The sequence below is a fragment of the Alosa sapidissima genome, chromosome 12 (assembly GCF_018492685.1).
Source record: "Alosa sapidissima isolate fAloSap1 chromosome 12, fAloSap1.pri, whole genome shotgun sequence".
In the NCBI taxonomy this organism is placed as follows: domain Eukaryota; kingdom Metazoa; phylum Chordata; class Actinopteri; order Clupeiformes; family Clupeidae; genus Alosa; species Alosa sapidissima.
In genome coordinates this window covers 7,112,284-7,132,332 of record NC_055968.1, presented here as the reverse complement: position 1 = coordinate 7,132,332, position 20,049 = coordinate 7,112,284, and the positions used below count along the sequence as shown (strand labels likewise).

At 41.5% G+C, this 20,049-nt stretch overlaps 1 protein-coding gene across 2 annotated transcripts; it reads left to right on the top strand.

Moving 5' to 3' along the window:
* Nucleotides 1-8,077: 8,077 nt before the first annotated feature.
* On the top strand, nt 8,078-18,027 carry LOC121724912 (flavin-containing monooxygenase 5-like). Of its 2 annotated transcripts, none has more exons than XM_042111845.1 (10): nt 8,078-8,216; nt 10,475-10,611; nt 14,165-14,353; nt 14,542-14,707; nt 15,025-15,167; nt 15,476-15,675; nt 16,071-16,206; nt 16,505-16,724; nt 17,264-17,336; nt 17,449-18,027. In XM_042111845.1, the coding sequence occupies exons 2-10, from the start codon at nt 10,480-10,482 to the stop codon at nt 17,852-17,854; spliced, it is 1,665 nt and encodes a 554-aa protein (XP_041967779.1). In that variant the 5' UTR covers nt 8,078-8,216; nt 10,475-10,479; the 3' UTR covers nt 17,855-18,027. The 2 variants fall into 2 exon arrangements, with proteins under 2 accessions (XP_041967779.1, XP_041967778.1); XM_042111844.1 differs by lacking the exon at nt 8,078-8,216 and adding an exon at nt 8,784-8,804.
* The last annotated feature ends 2,022 nt before the right edge of the window (nt 18,028-20,049 follow it).

The window sequence follows — 20,049 nt, the reverse complement described above, 5'->3', positions numbered from 1 at the left end:
TAATAAAGTTGAGTGGTTCTGCAATGTAGACTGTTTCCGTTTTTTTGCAGTACCATGTCCCTTACATGACATGGCCCAGTGTCCTTGTAACATGCATGCAGCAAACCTAGATATTAATGTGATTTCCACATTTCTTTCAAGAAGATATGTAAACCAAAAAGACCCGTAACGAGGGGTCTGGAATGTTGGTTACCTAGCAACCAAGACGCTGTCTATTGAAAAGGGAACTATTTTTTGATGCGTAAGAACGATGTCGAAATTAACATTTTTAAACAATAATGGGGTGTTTTCAGATTATTTAGTTTGTGGTAGAATTGTTGTATAAAAGCAATATAGCACTCGTGATCGTGGGATTGGTCATGGATATTCCCACGGCTGTTGTTGCCTGCGCCACTCGGCCTCCGGCCTCGTGGCTACGGCCGAACAACACCCGTGGGAATATCCATGACCAACCCCACTCTCACTCGTGCTATATTGCTTAAGTGTTGTTAGACATGCCTAATATCACAATACAGAGGTGCACAGTTCTTAACCCTGCTACTCTTCTTCCCACAGCTGATGATGGTGAGCCACATGACTGTGTGGCCGAACTTAATCATGTGTGTTCCCCCAGAGTTGACCTTGCTGATATGCCACTGCCAAATGCTGAACTGGAACTGTTTGTTGATGGCTCTGCTTCCAGGGACCCAGCCACAGGCAAAAATGCAGTAGGTTATGCGGTAGTGTCGGCTCATGCCACACTCCAATCTGGCCCTTTGCCACAGCACTATTCTGCCCAGGCTGCGGAATTGGTTGCACTCACCGAAGCTTGTAAATTAGCTGAGGATAAAACTGTTACTATTTACACAGATTCTCGATATGCGTTTGTGCATGATTTTGGGGCTATTTGGAGACATAGAAATTTTTGAAAATCTGATGGTAAGCCTATTCTGCATCATGACAAAGTGGCTGCGTTACTGGAAGCAATATTACTCCCCAAAGCAATTGCTGTGTGTAAATGTCAGGCCCACACTAATGGCACTGATCCCGTCTTTGGGTAATGCGAGGGCTGGCGCTGCTGCCAAGGCCGCAGCTGCCCTGACCCTCAATGTGACTGAAACTTGTCCTGTTTTAACCTCTTCTCTCCCACAAGACTTACTTGCTTTGCAAACGTTTGCCTCTCAAGGTGAACGAGACGCCTGGCGCCGTAATGGCTGTATCCTTTCAAATGGGGTTTGGCAGAGTGCTGATGGGAAGCCTTGCCTACCATGTCACTTCTTTCCACATTTTGCTAAATTAACGCATGGGTTGGACCATGCGTCAAAAGGAGGGATGTTTGAGATAATAAATAAAAAATTGGTTTACAAAAGATTTTACTGCATATGCCCAAGAATACTGTCAAAAATGTCTGATTTGCATGATGCATAATGTAGGGAAAGGATGACCTCAACCACTGGCAGCCCACCAACCACCTGAAAAACCTTTTGATCATGTAATGATGGATTTTATTGAATTAACACAGTGAAGGAAAAAACTAAATATTGCTTGATAATGGTAGACCATTTGAATGGTCAGCTTGTTTGAAATAACCAGTCAATATGGAGTATGGACAGATAGGGAAAGATAGCATTTCCACTGGATATTGTCATGATCAAATGCTCAAGCATTCTGCAAGCATGTCTTCTGTTTTTATCTCAGATATCTAGGCAAGTCAAGGTTCCCAACACCATCACAAGGACCATTACACAATTACAAACCTTGTGATTATGTGCTAATCAAAGAATTTAGAAGAAAACACTGGAAGTCAAGAAGGTGGAACGGGCCATACTTGGTGCTTCTTACCACTCAAACAGCTGTCAAGGTAGCAGAAAGAGCCACGTGGGTGCATGCCACACATTGCAAACGTGCACCAACACCGGACATTTTGGATTAGAGGGATCAAAATCTACCACAGGTTGAAAGCTCTCTGAGTCGGGGGAGGAGTGATCGGGTGTGCCACACTCCAAGCTCGCAACAGTCAAGACAGAGCTGATATCTGGGTGGTGAGGCCCTTGAAGACATCATGAAGAGGATACAGCTGTTTGATTTAGAGAGAAGGGTTGTGCGAGGGGAGAAAAGTGTGAAACTGTGGGAACTAGGACTATTGTTACTTATCTGTTTGGTACTGGCAGTAGCTCTTCTGTGCGGAAGAGTGAATTGCACCTGTTTGAGAGGTCAAGAGCTGTGTGCCTCTGTGAAAGTTGCAGAACGGGAGGCCGATATTTCAGCTCTGGACCTGCGAGAGGACCCTAAACATCATTATGAACTGAATTTATGGTGGAGATACACTAGATACAAGGCAAAAGCTGTAAACGAGACCAGTTGCTATGTATGTTCCCACATGCCACACTCGACCCATGGCAACCCCCTCCGAATCCAAGATGTGAGTGACGGTAAGAAGCGCTGTTTAATAGCATTGGCCATTCATCCTGGATACAATCGGAATTACTGGAATGCAAGCTTTGACTCCCAACCTCTGAAAAGAGTAGGAAAGGGATGCTCGGCCGACATAAACGTGTTTGCCTGGCCCCCTGGAGACCGTGTGCAGCTTGTAACAGAATTGGTGGTTCCCCTTGGACAGCGATTCAACACTTGTTGGTGGCTAATGGCACTACACAATTAGGACAGCTCAAGTCAGATCAATGCAACTACACCTGGTCATTTTGCATGACTAGTGATGGTGGGCTCAGGAGCGACATGATCAGCTCACATGCAGTGCACCTCCCTTGGAATAATTCCCAACTCAGTAACTGTAGCAGAGTAGTCCCTGGAGGCAATGGGACTCGTCTTTTGAAAGATTTTTTCTGGCTTTGTGGATGGGCTTACAGTCATCTTCCAAAGGGATGGGGAGGTGTTTGTACTCTAGTTGAGCTAAGGGAACCCACGTTCATCATCCGTGACCTGTCTGATCACCCACACTATAGATCTAAAAGGGACATTCGCTCCAAACGACCGGACCCGGAGAACCGCATTTGGACTAAGGGAGAATGGCCCAGGGCATTTTTCCTTGGGTGGGCATTGGGGAAGTTGCTAAAGAGGTAGAAGTCAACCGATACACACTGATGGCATTCATCAACGACACAGTCACTGTTAACAAAGCCACCAGAGAAGAACTTCAAGCAATCAGACTGACCGTGATCCAGACACGAATGGAGGTGTGTGCACTATGATTGGTGATACCTGTTGTACTTATATACCTGAGAACGATGCTGATGGGGGAGCGATTGATCAGGCTATAGAGGACATGAAAAGACTGGCACACAATCTACTAGAGCGGCAAAGGACAGATGGGGAGGATTGGCTTGCTGAGTTGTTTCCAGGATTCAAAGGCTGGGTAATAAGACTTTTAGCCCCTGTGTTGATAGTGTTTATTCTGTTGGCGTTTGTGGTTTGTTGTGTCATGTGTTAGAGCTTTGATTATGCGCCTGGTTGAACGCTCTGTGGGACTGCAAATGGTCATACTGCTTTAGCAATATATGACAAGGAGGATGAAGAATGGCTACCACCCTTTAAAGATATGACAACTCAAGCCTAAAGCTTATGTGTATAAGACGGATTGTGTCTGATGTGATGGTTATTAAAAATAATAAAAAGGGGGGAATGTGAGGGGAAAATGACAAAGAGGGACCTTAACCTTTGATTTGATACTTGTGTTTCTGTATGATTTCACACTTTTGAATGGACGCCTGTGTTTAGCCTAGCTCGTGATGTTCCGTATAATTGATACTTCTAATGCAGTGTGAATTCACTCTTTCTGTTTGACGCTAATCTAGTTCTTAAAGTTCTTATTAGTTCTTATTATTTGATACTTCTGTTTTAATACCTAATGGTCCGATGGCAAATCATGTGTTGTATGACGTTAGAAATGTTCTTAATGTCCTTGATTCTTAAATAACCCATTGTATTGACCAAGTCATGTGTATGTGCAGAGAGGGTGTAATGATACAATGAGATTATGATACTGTGTGAGGTATAAATGTGTGTGTGAGAAAACAACTGATTGTCTCTTGGGTGCACAGACTTTGTCTCTGTATCCTGATAGCCTGATGCTTATGAGACCTCTGCGCAGAGATTAATAAACTACTAACAAGAAAGACAAACCTTATTTCAGACTCAGTTTTTACAGACCTTTAAGCTAAAAATTCTTCCACATCTGCAATCCAGGATACCAGGTGAGCATCCACAATCATCTGCAGGAGATTTTCACCCAGTCTGAGGGGTTGAATGGTGTTAAAAGCACTGGAAAAGTCAAGGAACATGATACTCACAGCACTCTTCCCCTTGTCCAGGTGAGGGGGGTGAGGGGTATTTGGTGGCTGTAGACTGGTGGCTGGTGAACAGCGTTAGTGTAGTCGCATTGTTCATGATCACATTGTGGGGGAGGGGTGCATCAGCCTTTGATGGTGGAGGTGCACGTTGCACTGAGAGTGAGGGGTGAGGTGTGAACCGGCAGGCAAGCAAGCAAGAGCAGTGTCTGAATTTAGTTGACTTTGTACTCTGCACAATGACAATAAAGTTGAGTCTAATCTAATCTATCCCTAGTGACCAAACATCAACAACATTATTGTGTGGCGAATCCATGAACCAAGTCTGGTTTTGGTACGAGAAAGCATTTCCAAGATATGAGCTCATTTCCTGTAACTTTAGTACCTCCTAGTGGTCCAAGGTCACCAAATATTGTGTCCTCGGGATGGGGTCCTAAGTCCATATACCAAGTTTGGTTTCGGTACGCGAAAGCATTGCTGATATATGAGCCTACATCCTGTGATTATAGCGCCCCCACAGTGGTAAAAAGACTCCACATTTATTGTGTGTTCTTAGAATGGGAAAACATATAAACACAGTGGGTGCCTGCAGCTTCGATGCTTGGCCCCCAATAATAGGAAAATGTACAAACACAATGGGTGCCTACACTGCTTGAATAATAGGAAAGCGTAAATATACAATTGGGCTTTGCTACTGGCCCAAATAAGAAAAGGTAGAAACAGTAATAATGCTTCGCAGCTTCACTGCTTGGCCCCCCATCAGAATAATAGCTTGTGGATTTTGAAATTAAAAAAGCCTATTTTCTTGGATGGAATTACTCATGGGGGATGTCATTGGAAGAGGACACACTCAACTATTCATATAGGGTGGAATTGTATGCAACAAATCAGTCTTGACCAATAGGGACCAATTTTAGTGTATATAAACTGCAATGAGAGAAATAGGCCATGGGAGTTCTAATCGAAAAAAAAAGACATTTTATGCGATGGGGGTTTCACATGGGGGTTGTCATTGGAATGTGTGTAGCTGTTCAAGTGCTGAAATTCTGCAATTTCACAAATACATATTATATGTTCTAAGAGGTGGAAAGGTCACATTTCCACGAAAGAATTTCACAATCGAGGTGTCATTATGGGATGTCTGTCGCTGTTCAAGTGCTGAAATTTTGCAATTTCACAAATACATACTATATATTCAAAGGGCAAAAAAGGCCATTTTCCATTATAGAATGTCACAAGTGGGGTGTCATTGGAAAGAGGAGAGAGTGTAGTTTGAGAATGTGGTGAGAGATCCCTTGCAAAATCCTTCCTGAGATGAGTGTGGCTGTTCAAGTGCTGAAATTCTGCAAATTCACAAATACATAATATATTTCAAAGGGCAAAAAAGGCCATTTTCCACGATAGAATTTCACAGGTGGGGTGTCATTGGAAAGGGGAGAGAGTGTAGTTTCAGATTGTGGTGACAGATCCCTTGCAAAATGCATTATGGGATATCTGTCGCTGTTCAAGTACTGAAATTCTGCAATTTCCCAAATACATACTATAAATTCAAAGGGGCTAAATATGCCATTTTCCACGATAGAATTTCACAAGTGGGGTGTCATTGGAAAGAGGAGAGAGTGTAGTTTCAGAATGTGGTGAAAGATCCCTTGCAAAATCCTTTCTGAGATGAGTGTGGCTGTTCTAGTGCTGAAATTCTGCAATTTCACAAATACATACTATATTTTCAAAGGGCTAAAAACGCAATTTTCCACGATAGAATTTCACAAGTGGGGTGTCATTGGAAAGAGGAGAGAGTGTAGTTTCAGAATGTGTTGAAAAATCCGATGCAAAATGACATGTAAGCCGTAGGGAATACATTTACTGTAGAAAAACTTCAAAATCTGCCACGAACTACATAACCCCCCCCCCCCCCCCAGTACAAAATGAACAAACTTATTTAATAGAAAACATAACACAACATGTATCAAAAGAACCCCCCCCCCCGCCCCCGAACTGCCACGAACTACATAACCCTCCCAGTGCAAAATGAACAAACTTATTTAATAGAAAACATAACACAACATGTATCAAAAGATCCCCCCCCCCCCAAAAAAGATCCAGCACAGAACCCCCCCTCTAAATTACCAAATTATTTAATAGAACACAAAATACAACATTTATCAAAACATTTGGCAATGGAGTCAACAGAAAAACGACATACAGGCTTTTAAACGTCTGTGAACAATGCCTGTTCATCTGCAACAGGTACATGCCTGTGTTATGGCGGATTTGCGGTCAACCCTGCCCCCTTGTGGTAGAAAATTGCAATATTTAAGGTGGAATCGAAACTTAACTCCCCCGCGATCTGAAAGTGGTGCTAACTTCAGCCTCCTAAACCATGTGATCTTGGTAGACACTAGAGCAGCGGTCGCCAACCACCGGGCCGAGGCCCGGTACCGGGCCGCAGGACATTCCTTACCGGGCCGTAGCCTACGACATGAGTTTAAAAATAAAATGCATGCAAACTAAACTAAATTTAATTCGCAATAATGTCACGTTTTTACATGCCATAGGCCTATATGCAGTTGTTTGATTGCACGCATGTTTGCATTTTGCAAGGTCTATATTCTTACGTCTGTCTGTCCCGCCTTCAACACTTTTACATATTGCCTTCAGCGCTGCGCAGCCTCAGGTCAGCTCACTTCACTTGATCAGTTCTTGGCGAACGGTAGTGTCACACGAAGTTAGCTAAACTGCTAGAATGAGCAACAAAAAATAAGCCTCTTTAGCAGGTCACTGGCCAGAGTGTTTGAGTTGCGAGAGCAGAAAAAAAGTCACCGTTAGCTGCAGATTTTAGTGATGAGGACTGGGCGGTGTCAAAACTCGCTTACCAGTGTGACATATTCGGGTTGCTTAATGACCTCAACCTGTCACTCCAGGGGAGAATGACGACTGTCTTTAAACTGGCAGATAATGTCGCTGGATTTAAAGCCAAGCTTGATTTGTAGGGACGACGAGTGGACCGGGGTGTATTTGATATGTTCCAAAAAGTAGTGGGGGTTTTGGGAGAGAGTGAGGCAGGGCCCTTTCTCTCGCAGCTGGTGCGCGATCACCTTGTTGCGCTCTCAAATGAGTTTGAGCGTTACTTCCCATCCTTCAAAGATTCACGGCAAACCAATGAGTGGGTCCGCAACCCATTTGTCAATATCCCAAATAGTCCTAACTTGTCAGCGCAGGAGGAAGAGCAGTTGATCGAAATTGCAAATGACGGTGGTCTTAAGAGTGTGTATAAGGAAACCTCTCTGGCGGGTTTTTGGATCAAAACCAAAGCAGAATATCCCGAGATCCCGAGCGCTGAAAACGTTTCCCACCACGTAGGCCTATGTATGCGAGGCCGGGTTTTCGGCAATGACTGCAACTAGACAAATTGCGCAATCGACTGGACATTTCAAACACACTGAGGGTGTCACTGTCTTCCATCACCCCCAGATGGAAGCTTCTTGTTGCAGGGAAACAAACAGGGCTCCCACTGAATATATTCGTAATGCACGTTTAGTTCCCATGTTTTGTTCCCATATTTTGTTAAGCATGTTCACACTTATAGATGTAGCTTCAAGTTGTTCAATATTCATAGTTCATATTGTTCAATTTTCACTTCTTCAAGTTCACGTTTTTCACAAGAGATCGTTACCTTCACTGTTCATACATAACTGGAGCTAGTTCTTTTCAAGTAAACATATGGAACATGGAACCCCCAACCCACCCCGCCGGTCCGTGAAAAAGAAATCGGTCCATGGTACATAAAAGGTTGGGGACCCCTGCACTAGAGGGTTTGATACATGCCTTCTTTGGAAATGATTAAAAATATGTTGCAGCCTGGCATGGTATAAAACCCAGCTGAAGGGGAGCTCTTCCTCTCTGGTCGAGACGAACACTACCCCTAACTGGAAGGTATGTCAGTTATCAAACTAACTTGGATAGGAGACATATTCAATGTTGGCAGATTTTCTATTGAATGTAATTGTTTTACAGTAGCCTATATTCTGGGAAACATATTTGCATAGCCTATTTAAGTGATCATGATGCACTTAACTGAAATATGACAGATTTATCTTTCTCAAATTAAATTGTAATAAGCAAATTTGTAATTTTGTAAAACATAAAGATGTCTGTGTTGTAAAAAGGCATGTTTGATATATTTAATATGACTCATATTAAATATATCAAACATGCCTTTTTACAACACAGACATCTTTATGTTTTACAAAATTACAAATTTGCTTTCGGAGATCCGCTATCTGTAGTTCGATGGAATGAGACATAAGAAACTACAAATTTGACTTGCATCTGATGTCACAATACATCGTACTTTTATAAGTCATGCAAAATATATTCTACCTTGTCTGTGGACATCGTTATTTGCAAAGCCGGTGCTGGATAAACAAATAGCGTGCGTGCGACAGAGGGAAAGTTCTTTGGTGTTGCTTTAACCAAGGTGTAGCAGTTAATGTCAGAAATGTACTTGCAAGTAGATACTTGGTAGGTACTTTCAAGGTGCAAAATATACATTTGTGCAAAACGTGTCTTTGGCTAAGGATAATAGATAAAAGCAAGTCATGCAGAAAAACAATCATTTGACCAGAAGTGACCACAGCATAGTCCAGCAATATTGAAATTTTGTCCTTCAGCTGATATACACGTGTGCAAAACATGTCTTGGCTTCATCTTGGCTAGGTAATGAAATCAGCTCCCATATACTGTATGACTGGATCCCTTAAACGTTCAATCAGACTTCCACTAACAGAGCAGCTAAATTATCAGTAGGCTATAACCCATATTCTAATCTGTTATATCTGGTATCAATTAACCCTTAGAACCCGATTGACGCAAAGTGCGTCAAAAAACACACCCTTTCTTCTCTGTTACATTGCTCCGCGACTGTTCATCGCAACGAGATAAAACCTTTATTGCATGACAGAGAAGAAGTGGGGCTTTCCAAAGAGACTACGCACTTGTCTGTGCGATCAAGTATGAAAATTTTAAAAAATCATGAAATTAAATCAAATTGCATCATATTTACAGTCTATACTTCTCTGCGTTCACCTGCGCACCCATTACTCTCGTTAGAATTACTCGCGAACCCGTGATCGCATAGATATGGCAAGCATATCAGATGAAAGAGGAGAAACAGGGCTATCCATTGGTACCATGGATATCGATCTTTCTGGCTTATAAAAACAGACAAAGTGACTGCAAAATATGGCAAAACATGTTCATAATCCGGTTTTGAGATCCTAGCAAATTCCTGCATGGCATCCAATTCAAGGCTCACATTGCATCCCAATTTGTTCAACAAAGAAACACCTTTTTTTGCCTTTACTTTGTTACTTTGTTACTTTACTTACAAAAAGTTGAGAATCATCATGAGTGCATACACCATAGTCACACATGCTAACAGGCAAACTTGGGTCAAGTCAGGTCAGATCAGTTTGTGTCACAATATATGGAGCGCAGAATGGTCATTTTTCATCGCTAAATAAAAAATGGCATTTATTTCCGTAAATCACACACCACATATTTCTGTAAATTGCTCAGCCCCAGAGTATCACTCCAACATGGCAATTATATTGCCCGTTTCAGGACAGTCAGCCCTACACACACATGAAATGCATGTAGAGCTATGAGCTTGCTGTGGTGAGATACAGGTCAAAATATAAGAATTTTTATAATATGATTTTTATATTTTAATTCTTTAAAAATCAAAATAAAATCAATGCTAGTACTAATACTATATATATATATATATATATATATATATATATATATATATATATATATATATATATATATATATATATATATATATATATATATAGTATTAGTACTAGCATTGATTTTATTTTGATTTTTAAAGAATTAAAATATAAAAATCATATTATAAAAATTATATATATAATACAAACACAATATATAATATGTGTGTGTGGCACTTACAATGACCAGAATAAATCCTTATGAATAAAGGTAGTGAAAATGCCCTAAAAACAGCTTAGGGTTCTAAGGGTTAAATCAGGTATCTGTTAATTTTTACTCTTCTTTCTCCTGTGCCACGTCTTACTTGTCTATTCAACAATTTTAAAGCTTACATTTCCTATGTGTTGGCTAGTGCCAGAGACCATCTGACTGACTAGTGGTTCCTCTCCTTACAGACAGCATGGTGCGCAGAGTAGCCGTGATCGGGGCAGGTCCCTCTGGGCTGGCCTGCATCAAGAGCTGCCTGGATGAAGGTCTGGAGCCCACCTGCTTCGAGAGCAGCGATGACATGGGGGGACTGTGGAAGTTCAAGGCAAGTAAAATATGTTTAGGGAGCGTTCGTTATTTATAAACGGGGCCACCGGAGGAAAATAGGGGAGGGTCATGTCTTTTTATTCTTTGTTGAGGGGAGGGTCACCTAACTTTTTTTTGTCTAGGAGGCAGCCATCACCCATCTTTTGTATTAATGAAAACAGCAAAAAGTCAAAGTGGCTTGTTTGATTGTTGATTTCTGTCGCCATATAACGTTCTCTTTCGTTCCATAGCTCTGTCAACATTGAACAATGAAAATAAGGGAGATTTCCTGGGTTTCTCACGCAAAATACGGAAAATGTCAACATTCGTCTCCATTAACTTTGGAAGGGTTGGAGCAACAAAGTAGCCTACTTTATTCACGCCTAACAGCCTATATCCATTTGGTCAACTTTATCCAGCCCTAAAAAAGTTACATTTAACTTTGGTTTACTTGTAGTTTACCGTGTAGCCTAACTTTAAACAGTGTGCATGCTTAACATAAAACACACTTGTGCTTCATTCATCCACACATCCAGCTCCTAACGTTTTGACAAGCATTTCTACCAATTGACCTCGTTCCTGCCCATCTCTAGCTTTGCTGTCTCCATCCTTTCTGTTTTTGTTGTTTGCAAAAAAATATATATAGTATTTATTGGTAACCAGCAACAAGTGCAATTTGTTAATCGCTGTCATTCTCTCTCCTGCCAACAAAAATGTGTTACGTTCCAAATAGCAGTGCGTAATTCTGCTTCATAAAGTTGAACAAATACATTTGGTCATATAAATAGCCAGTTTATGGTCTACAGTGTAGTTGGTAAGTTATGGTAGGCCAACTTGGAGTGAATATACAGGGGGAATTCTTTGTCTAGCTGAGTAGCCTGGCAGGTGCGCACGTAGGCATAGCCTACGGCCGAACACTGCAAGCGCTAATGAATCGTGCTCTCAAGACAACCACGTTGTTAACTTAAATAGGCCTAGGTTAACATCACTCTGAGTTCGCATTCAAGCAAGCAAAACGATGATTTGAATACATCTGTTTCACTGGAAGGGCTAGGGGTAACAACAGGACAACACAGAGACAGGCCAGAATGCAGGACTAATGTTATGAGAGTATTACAGTAATATGGGATATTCTACGGGAAAATATTAAAACGGCAAGACAGCGGGGAAACGTTAAAATGATAAACCCGGAAAAAAATGGCATGTTAGTTATTCTTCGGTCCCTGTGATTATTTCTGAAATTGTGCAAACGGCCTTTTAAAGCCATTTGAGAAGGAAGGAGTGTAGCAAGCTCCCAAATTGACGCTCGTCTAAAAAAATGAGTTTTGGATAATGTTCCGCTTCGGCAGCTTTACAATGACTGAGGAAGCCTAGAGACGAGTCCATAGCAACAACTTCATGTGTTGAATTTGTTATTACCCAGTGTGCTTTGTTGAATGGTCTCAATGCTTTATTGTTTTATTTCATGTGAATACTTACTAGAGGAGTAACTTTTCAAGTAGGCTATTGCAGTTGCAGGAAGTGTGCATTTAGTTTCCATGCTTATTGTGTTTCCACAACAATGTTAATGAGTAAATCTACTGAAATGGCCACCATCTTGGTGAAGTGTGATGTGTAAGATCAGAAAGCAGAGGTTGGTTATAGGGCGGTAGTATATGAAGATGTGTTTTCATAGCGCGTAGAGAGCGTGGGCGGAAGATCATGTCAGTTTTGAAAATGCTGCTGGAGGGTCGTTGAAAATTATAGCGCAGGCAGGGGAGGGTCATGCAACTCTTGATCGAAGCACTCAAAATCCCTCCGGTGATCCCTTTTATAAATAACGAACGGTCCCTTATTCTTCTTGATTTATGAGATTAATTGTGTAATAATGTCTAAAATTAAAGAGCTAGTAGATACCTAAAATGTCAGCAAAACCTTGAAAATGAATGCACCCAGAGCCTTCTTGGCGTTGCTTATATAGCTTGCTGACATGCTCATTGATGTTTTTTGGCAATAAATTCAGTATAGTGAAAGGCTTTCTTTTTGCATTGTGTTCCAAACACAGTACTACATAGTGCTTATCCAAAAAGGCTGGTGGGAACTACACACATTTATCTCACACATGACCATATACCTTGAAAATTCATTTTACATTTTAAGATGAAACCAAAACTAGCTGCCTGATACAAAAAAAACATGTCAAAAAGTGGCAAATTCTTGCATATGTGATTGTTTTTAGAGATGCACCGATTGCAATTTTCTGGGCCGATACCGATTTCCGATTTTTCATAGAGTTTGACCTGCCGATACCGATTTTAGCCGATTCCGATTTCATTTCTTCTAACCATTTTACAGCACACACACAAATAGTTATTTTCTATCTTTTCTTTGATAGAACATGTTAATATAGATGTGTAATCAACTTATCAATGATGAAATGTCTGTTAAAAAAAATGGAACCGGTGAGCAGACAGATTCTTTTTCAAGTCTAACTTCAGATGCAGTATCAAATTATGGATTAAGTTAAGTTATGGAACACCCATTTTATGCTTCTCACATCCAATATCCAACTAAAGATTTAAGAACAATTTTCATGATACATTTGAACATACTACCATGTAACATATTTTCATATGCATTGATGAATTTATGGGAGGGAAAAGTGGTAGCAGCATAGGCTATCACGCAAAAACAGGGGAGAAGTGCTAATAGCAATTAGGTGCTCCACCATATGAAAACAGTGCACGTCTGTTTTGCGGTGAAAAAATTAAATCCAAATTCCAGTTAAATGCATCAATTAGGCTATAGAAACTTTCAGAGACGGCTGATTCAGTATTCAGAGCATCAGTTTTCTTCATTGCAGGCTACTATGTCAAAAGCAACTTTAACGTTTGTTTGCCTTTCTAATAGGCTATCATTTGTTCACTTTCACGACATCCACTTCTCAATCTGCTAGACTAGGATATTTTAAGGCATAGCCCTAGTCTACGTGCAGTAAATTGTTAAGAGTATTTTTTTAAAGTGGAGTAGAACTACTAGGGCTACTGTATGTCGCTGCTTGTTGACATCTTATTATGTAGCCTAGCCTATGATCGCTAAACTTTGATTATTTTTAATGTCGCAATCGTTTATCTCCGTTCAGCAGGCTTGTGGTTCAGCTGTGGGCACGCAATTAGCGGCAGTGACGGGCGGTGATGAGCGATGTTTACGTAGCCTAATGAAGTGACAGCTTAGTAAATTCCACGCAGTAGGCCAATGGTAAAGCACAGCGTTTGCTGCATAGAAAAACTCAGTAGCCTATTACTTTGTAGATCTACATCCAGCGCTGAGTGTTGGCCTGGTTGCTAGCTTCTTCAAACTTTGCAAACTCAGCTGGGTGTTGTTACAATTGCGGCGCACGAGTGTATTTGACTGGCATAAAATCGGCATGTCTCAGACTGACCGGCAGGTCGCCGGTCATGGCCGATCACGTGAAAATCGGCCGATTCCGGTCACCAGCCGATCTATCGGTGCATCTCTAATTGTTTTAAAATACTTCAACATGAGGGACTTTTGGCTGTTGTACTAAATTAACACACAACTGGTCCCCACAGGAAGTGTCTGAGCCTAACAGAGCGAGCATCTACCGCTCCCTGACCATTAATATCTCCAAGGAGATGATGTGCTACAGCGACTTCCCCATCCCCGCTGACTACCCCAACTACATGCACCATTCCAAAATCCTGAAATACTTCCGCCTCTATGCCGAGCACTTCAAGCTCCTCCAGCGCATTCGCTTCCAGGTAAGCAAAGGTTACCGTTTTGCTACAAAGCATTTGAGGGGACCTGTGAGAAGGTCACTTAATTTAAAATAGTTAACTGCAAACTTGGCTTAATAGTACTAAATACTGAATGAAGCCTTATAAGAGAATAACCAATACCTCTCTCTCTCTTTGTGAATGTGTGTGTGTGTGTGTGTGTGTGTGTTTAGACCTCAGTAAAGAGTGTGATACAGAGGCCTGACTTCTCACTTTCAGGTCAGTGGGAGTTGGTGACTGAGAACAGGGACGGTCAGGAGGAGAGACACGTCTTTGATGCGGTGATGGTCTGCTCCGGCCACTACACCTACCCCCACATCCCCCTACATGACTTCCCAGGTGAGCAGAGGCCTGCTGTTTCTTTCTACCCCACCTGACTGTCTGACCCACATATGGGCCGTAATCGATGCCCTTGACAGACTTGTTTGGTTTGCTGGAGTGAATCGGTAGATAAGAAATTGATTGTGCACTGTTTATATGGATCTTTCTGGAAAGAATTGATTAAAACAAGTCACTGCCAGAGTATATCTCAGCATGGTTTTCATAGCATACCAATCACTTGGATTCGAATCATTTGTTGGATATCATAATCTTTAAGCTTCTATGTATGAGAGTAAGTATGTTTTACTAACAACATGCATTCCTTTGCTTTGCAGGTATAGAGTCCTTTGAAGGGAAGTACTTCCATAGCTGGGACTACAAAGGTCCAGAGGACCTTGCAGGGAAGAGGATTGTGGTGATCGGGATTGGGAATTCTGGGGGAGACATCGCAGTGGAATCTAGCCGAGTGGCTGAAGAGGTGAACTTAGATCATTATTAAATAATTCTTAATAATAGTATTACTCGTAAAATATATTATGCAACCATAGGGAAGAATATTGACACTACTGGTGATCCGGAATCAGTGTGAATTCTTTACATGAAATGATCGTAATCTTTGTATCATGTCATGTATGAGCTGCCACCAATGGCACATGATCTGCTGCTAAGTCATTAAGAAATAAAGATTTGCTGTTTACACAGGATGATCGTTGTGATGGTTCTGCTATGAACTACCACTAGTTTGGTTCTAATGACTGTCGGCCTTTTCCATCCTTTTGTGCTCAGGTGTATATCAGCACCCGTCGTGGGGCCTGGGTGATCCGCCAGGTGTCCGACAACGGACTGCCTGTGGACATGAAATACAACACACGTTTCGTCCACATCCTCTTCCAGATCATGCCCATGAGGTTCCTGAACTGGTTCGGCGAGAAGAAGCTGAACTTCATGTATGACCACACCATGTATGCTCTGAAGCCAAAACACAGGTATGAACAAAACACAGGTACGAACGAGCACAATGGCCAGGATGAGTAATCAGCACTCTGTACTGTAGGTGGAGGGCTTATATGATATGATAGACTGACTGGAGTCTTCTCACTGAATGACACTGCTGCTGTAACCTTGTTGTGTCCATGAGTGTACTTCATTATACTTCCTTGTATGTCAAAACGCTGATACAAAATATACTCTGATTGCACTGTGAAGTAACATTGCAAAGAAAATTAATTGCCTTAATGCCTTCACACCAAGAAGCTACATTTTTAAACACCCACTACTGAAATGGGCATGCAAAATGTATACAAGACAATAAGCACCAGTGTAACACAAACAGGGCGAAGAATATGAATCCGGTCATAATTTCACTTTGTCATTCCATCAGACTGTTCAGCCAGATCCCTGTTATCAATGACGACCTGCCCTTAAGGATACTGGCCGGGTCCGTGGTGGTCAAACCCAATGTGAGGGAGGTCCGTGGTTCCACACTGGTGTTTGAGGATGGCACTGAGGTCGAGAAGGTGAGCATGTCTTATTTTATTGTTGTTTTATTGTTAAAAATAATATATATGAATATAAATGAATGTTTTTAAATAAACTTTTTATAATTTCATGCTTCTGCAATGATATTAATTTATTGTCTTGTTCAATGAAATTCAGGTTGCTTGCAGCGTTTTTAAAAAAATGTGTCTTGATGCAGCTGCACTATGCCATGTTACCAATAAAAACATGAATCTAATGAATGTACCGGCATATGAATGCAAATGCATATGAATGTGATATTTATATTCTGGTCCCTTGCCTCTCTCGGTCAACCAGGTGGATGTGATCGTGTTTGCCACAGGCTACAGCTACGACTTCCCCTTCCTGCCGGCATCAATCAAGAAGAAGTCCGGCCACAGGATAGGCCTGTACAAGCACGTGTTCCCTCCCAGCCTGGAGCACCCAACCCTGGCCGTGGTTGGCTTCATCCATGCCCTGGGAGCCATCATGGCCCAGGCTGAGATGCAGTCTCGCTGGGTCACACGGGTCTTTAAAGGTACGGCTGAAGGGAGCTCTGTCTGGCTTTGATCATGACGCTCCTTACATGACAGTGGGCAGAGGCAGAGACTTTCTAATGAGAAGACACAGCACTCTAAAAAATCCCCTATAGAAATGCATGGGGTTAGTTCGTAATGCCAATATGGCAGTTGTCTACACATATCCTGCCCCTTATGCGGCCAAAAGTCGACATGTGAATACACTGTTCCAATAACAGTATGTGTTGTGATTGTGATCTCGCCGCTGGAGTGAGGTTGGTGTTGTGAAGCCTTGCGCACGCAAAGTTCTGCCCGAAATAGATGCCCGATAAGTGCCCAAAGTGCGTTGCAATAAGGCCACCGAGTGGAGGAACTAAACTAAAAGGACTTTGGCAGTGGTCTTTGGCATGGCTGCTGCCCTGTGATGCATTTTCCCTTCAGCGCCATCTTGTGATCTTGAGAGCTGCACTCTTGTTAAACAATGCAGCTATTACTTTGCTCAGTGCTTCTGAGGGTTCACTGGGGTTCACTTTATAATTTTCCTATATTTTTTCTAAAGGGCTAAAGAAGCTTCCCAGTCCTGAGGTGATGATAAAAGCTGTTGAAAATGACACCAAGGACATAGACAAAAAGTAGGAGCACTCATACCTGCCTATTCTATTCAAATACAGAATAACAAGTTTTAGTATTAGTATATAAAAACAACTACTCACACTCACGTTTTAATTCTGTCATCCACTACAGCTACATCTGCTCCAAGCAGTCCCCACTTCAGGTAGACTTTGTGTCCTACATGGATGACATTGCTGGAGAGATCGGCGTGAGACCTAGTCTGCTCTGGCTCTTCTTCAGCGACTACCCGCTGTTCAAGAAGGTCCTGTGGGGTCCAGTCAGCTCATACCAGTACCGCATCATGGGCCCAGGGAAGTGGTCCGGGGCCCGCCAGGCCATCTTCACCCAGTTCGACCGCATGTTCCAGCCACTGAAGACCCGGCCGGTGGATGACTCCAACAAGACGTCCCTGGCTGCCCGTGTGTTCAAACTTAGCCTGGTCAGCGTGGCTGGAGCCTCAGCAGCTTACTACCTTCACAAGCACCCTCCTGCAATGTTCAACAACCTCATCTCAATGGTCACTCCTCAGAAGATCTGAGCCTACAGCCATGAATGAAACAAAAATGAACAACACAACACTGCTAGCCTAAAACAATAACCAATTTAGTTTGAGGCATAATATTGCCTTGCAGATTTCCATTACTTACGTAAGAGGCCTCTGATGCAATGTGAAATGTATGCATTTGGAAGAATAAAGTAATTGTTTAGGTATGTTTGGCAAAACCTCCCCAGTTCATGTGCAATTTGAACTGATTATTTTTTGTGAACCATGTTAACCATGTACAGTATACTTAAAGTTAATTTTATCAAGTTAACTGAAGTGCAGTTGAAGTAACTCCCAAGTTTACTTTAGGAAGTAAGTGTCATTTGAACTGATTATTTTTTGTGAACCATGTTAACCATGTACAGTATATCCTTAGTAAAAATATAAGTTTACCGGAAGGGTAATATTAGAATCAGTTAAGTGAATGAATGAAATGACTGAAATTAAATGATGAAAGGACTCAGACAAAGGGTGAGTTAGAATCAAGAGACTTTGCTTTAATCTTGATTCACGGAAAATGGCAAACAGGAGATGGTAGAAAAAAACAAAGTATACAAAAATGCAGGAGGATCACCAGGACAAAAAGATACAAAAACGCTGTCGGGAACAGGAAATCCAAAAAACACAGAAGACAAATATTCAAAAACAGTTCATCAAAATCCAAAAGGTCAAAACTCAAAAGATCAGCACTTAACCGAAGCAAGGGAAAAATACTGGAGACACAAGAGTTCCGAGTCCGTACTGGTGAGGTGAGGCCAGACAGAGAATGAGCGGAAAGGGGCCCGGGGGCACAGGTGACAGTGATCAGGAGGCACAGGTGACAGTGATCAGGAGGCACAGGTGACAGTGATCAGGAGGCACAGGTAACATGATCAGTAATCGGGGGAATTGGAGCAGTAAATGTGAGTGGAAGGAGAGTTCAGAGGGGGTGTGGCCAGTTGAGAACAGTCTCTGGCTAAGTACAAGTATATATACTTAGACTTTTCCATCAGTATAAGTATAAGTACCAAGTATACGCTAGATATACTTAAACCTTTAAGTATACTTATCAGTATAAGTGAGGTATAATGTATCTCTGATCAGTACACAAAAAGTAATCTATACGTAGTACCTATACTTAGTTCAAAATAAGTAGACCAACAGTACACTTCATGAACTTCTTTTTGCTAAGAGAAATCTAATCAAAAAAATAATTAATTGGTAACACTTTACTTGACGGGTGAGTTCATAACACATTCATAGCAGCTGTCATAAACTGCACATAAAGAATTCATGACTGTTTCATGAGACATGACTCGCATTCATACCAAACCTTTCATGAATGTGGAAGACAGAACGACGAGAACTTGTCAAAATAAAAGTCCAAAGTCGCAAAGCAGCATTGCCGTTTTTGGTCCAAACCTCTTACCTGATCACGTCACATCTGAGTCAATGGGCTACTCCAGTGCCAAAAAGACAGAACATGGTCAAGCAAATAATTTTTGTTTCATAAAAATGTATTTGTTTTATGATGTAACCTTTGCAGATGATTTATCATCTTTTACTACTGGGAATGTCTAACCGTTCCAGGTTACACAAATACGGGTCAGTTGAATGTAGGCTAGTTTACCTTCCAGTGTTAAACTCAGTGATTACAAATACTTCACAACTTGTATAGTAAAGTGACATTCGATTTAGACTTCATAAGATATTCATGAAATATTTACAAAGGCTGGAGAGACTGAATTAATGGTATCCAGGTTACACAAATACGATGTTGGACTTTTATTTTGACAAGTTGTCGTTTTTCTGTCTTCCACATTCATGAAAGGTTTGGTATGAATGTTGAGTCAGAGTCATGTCTCATGAAACAGTCATGAATGCTTTATGTGCAGTTTATGACAGCTGCTATGAATGTGTTATGAACTCACCCGTCAAGTAAAGTGTTACCAAATAATTTATTCTTTGTTTCTTTGGTGATTACAAACCCAGTTCTTTGTCCAAACACCCCTTTAAGATTGCAACTTAATAAGATTATTGATTGTGTAAGCCCATGGTGCCAAAACTTTCTTACAATCTATTACATCCAAGCCCTGACATCTGATCTTGCCAGACTATTTCTTTTACCTTTAGTGCTGATGGGTTATTGTTCTCACTGCCCTTAAAATAATAATTCTGAGTTGAGTACAAAACACTTAAAAGGCTATCCA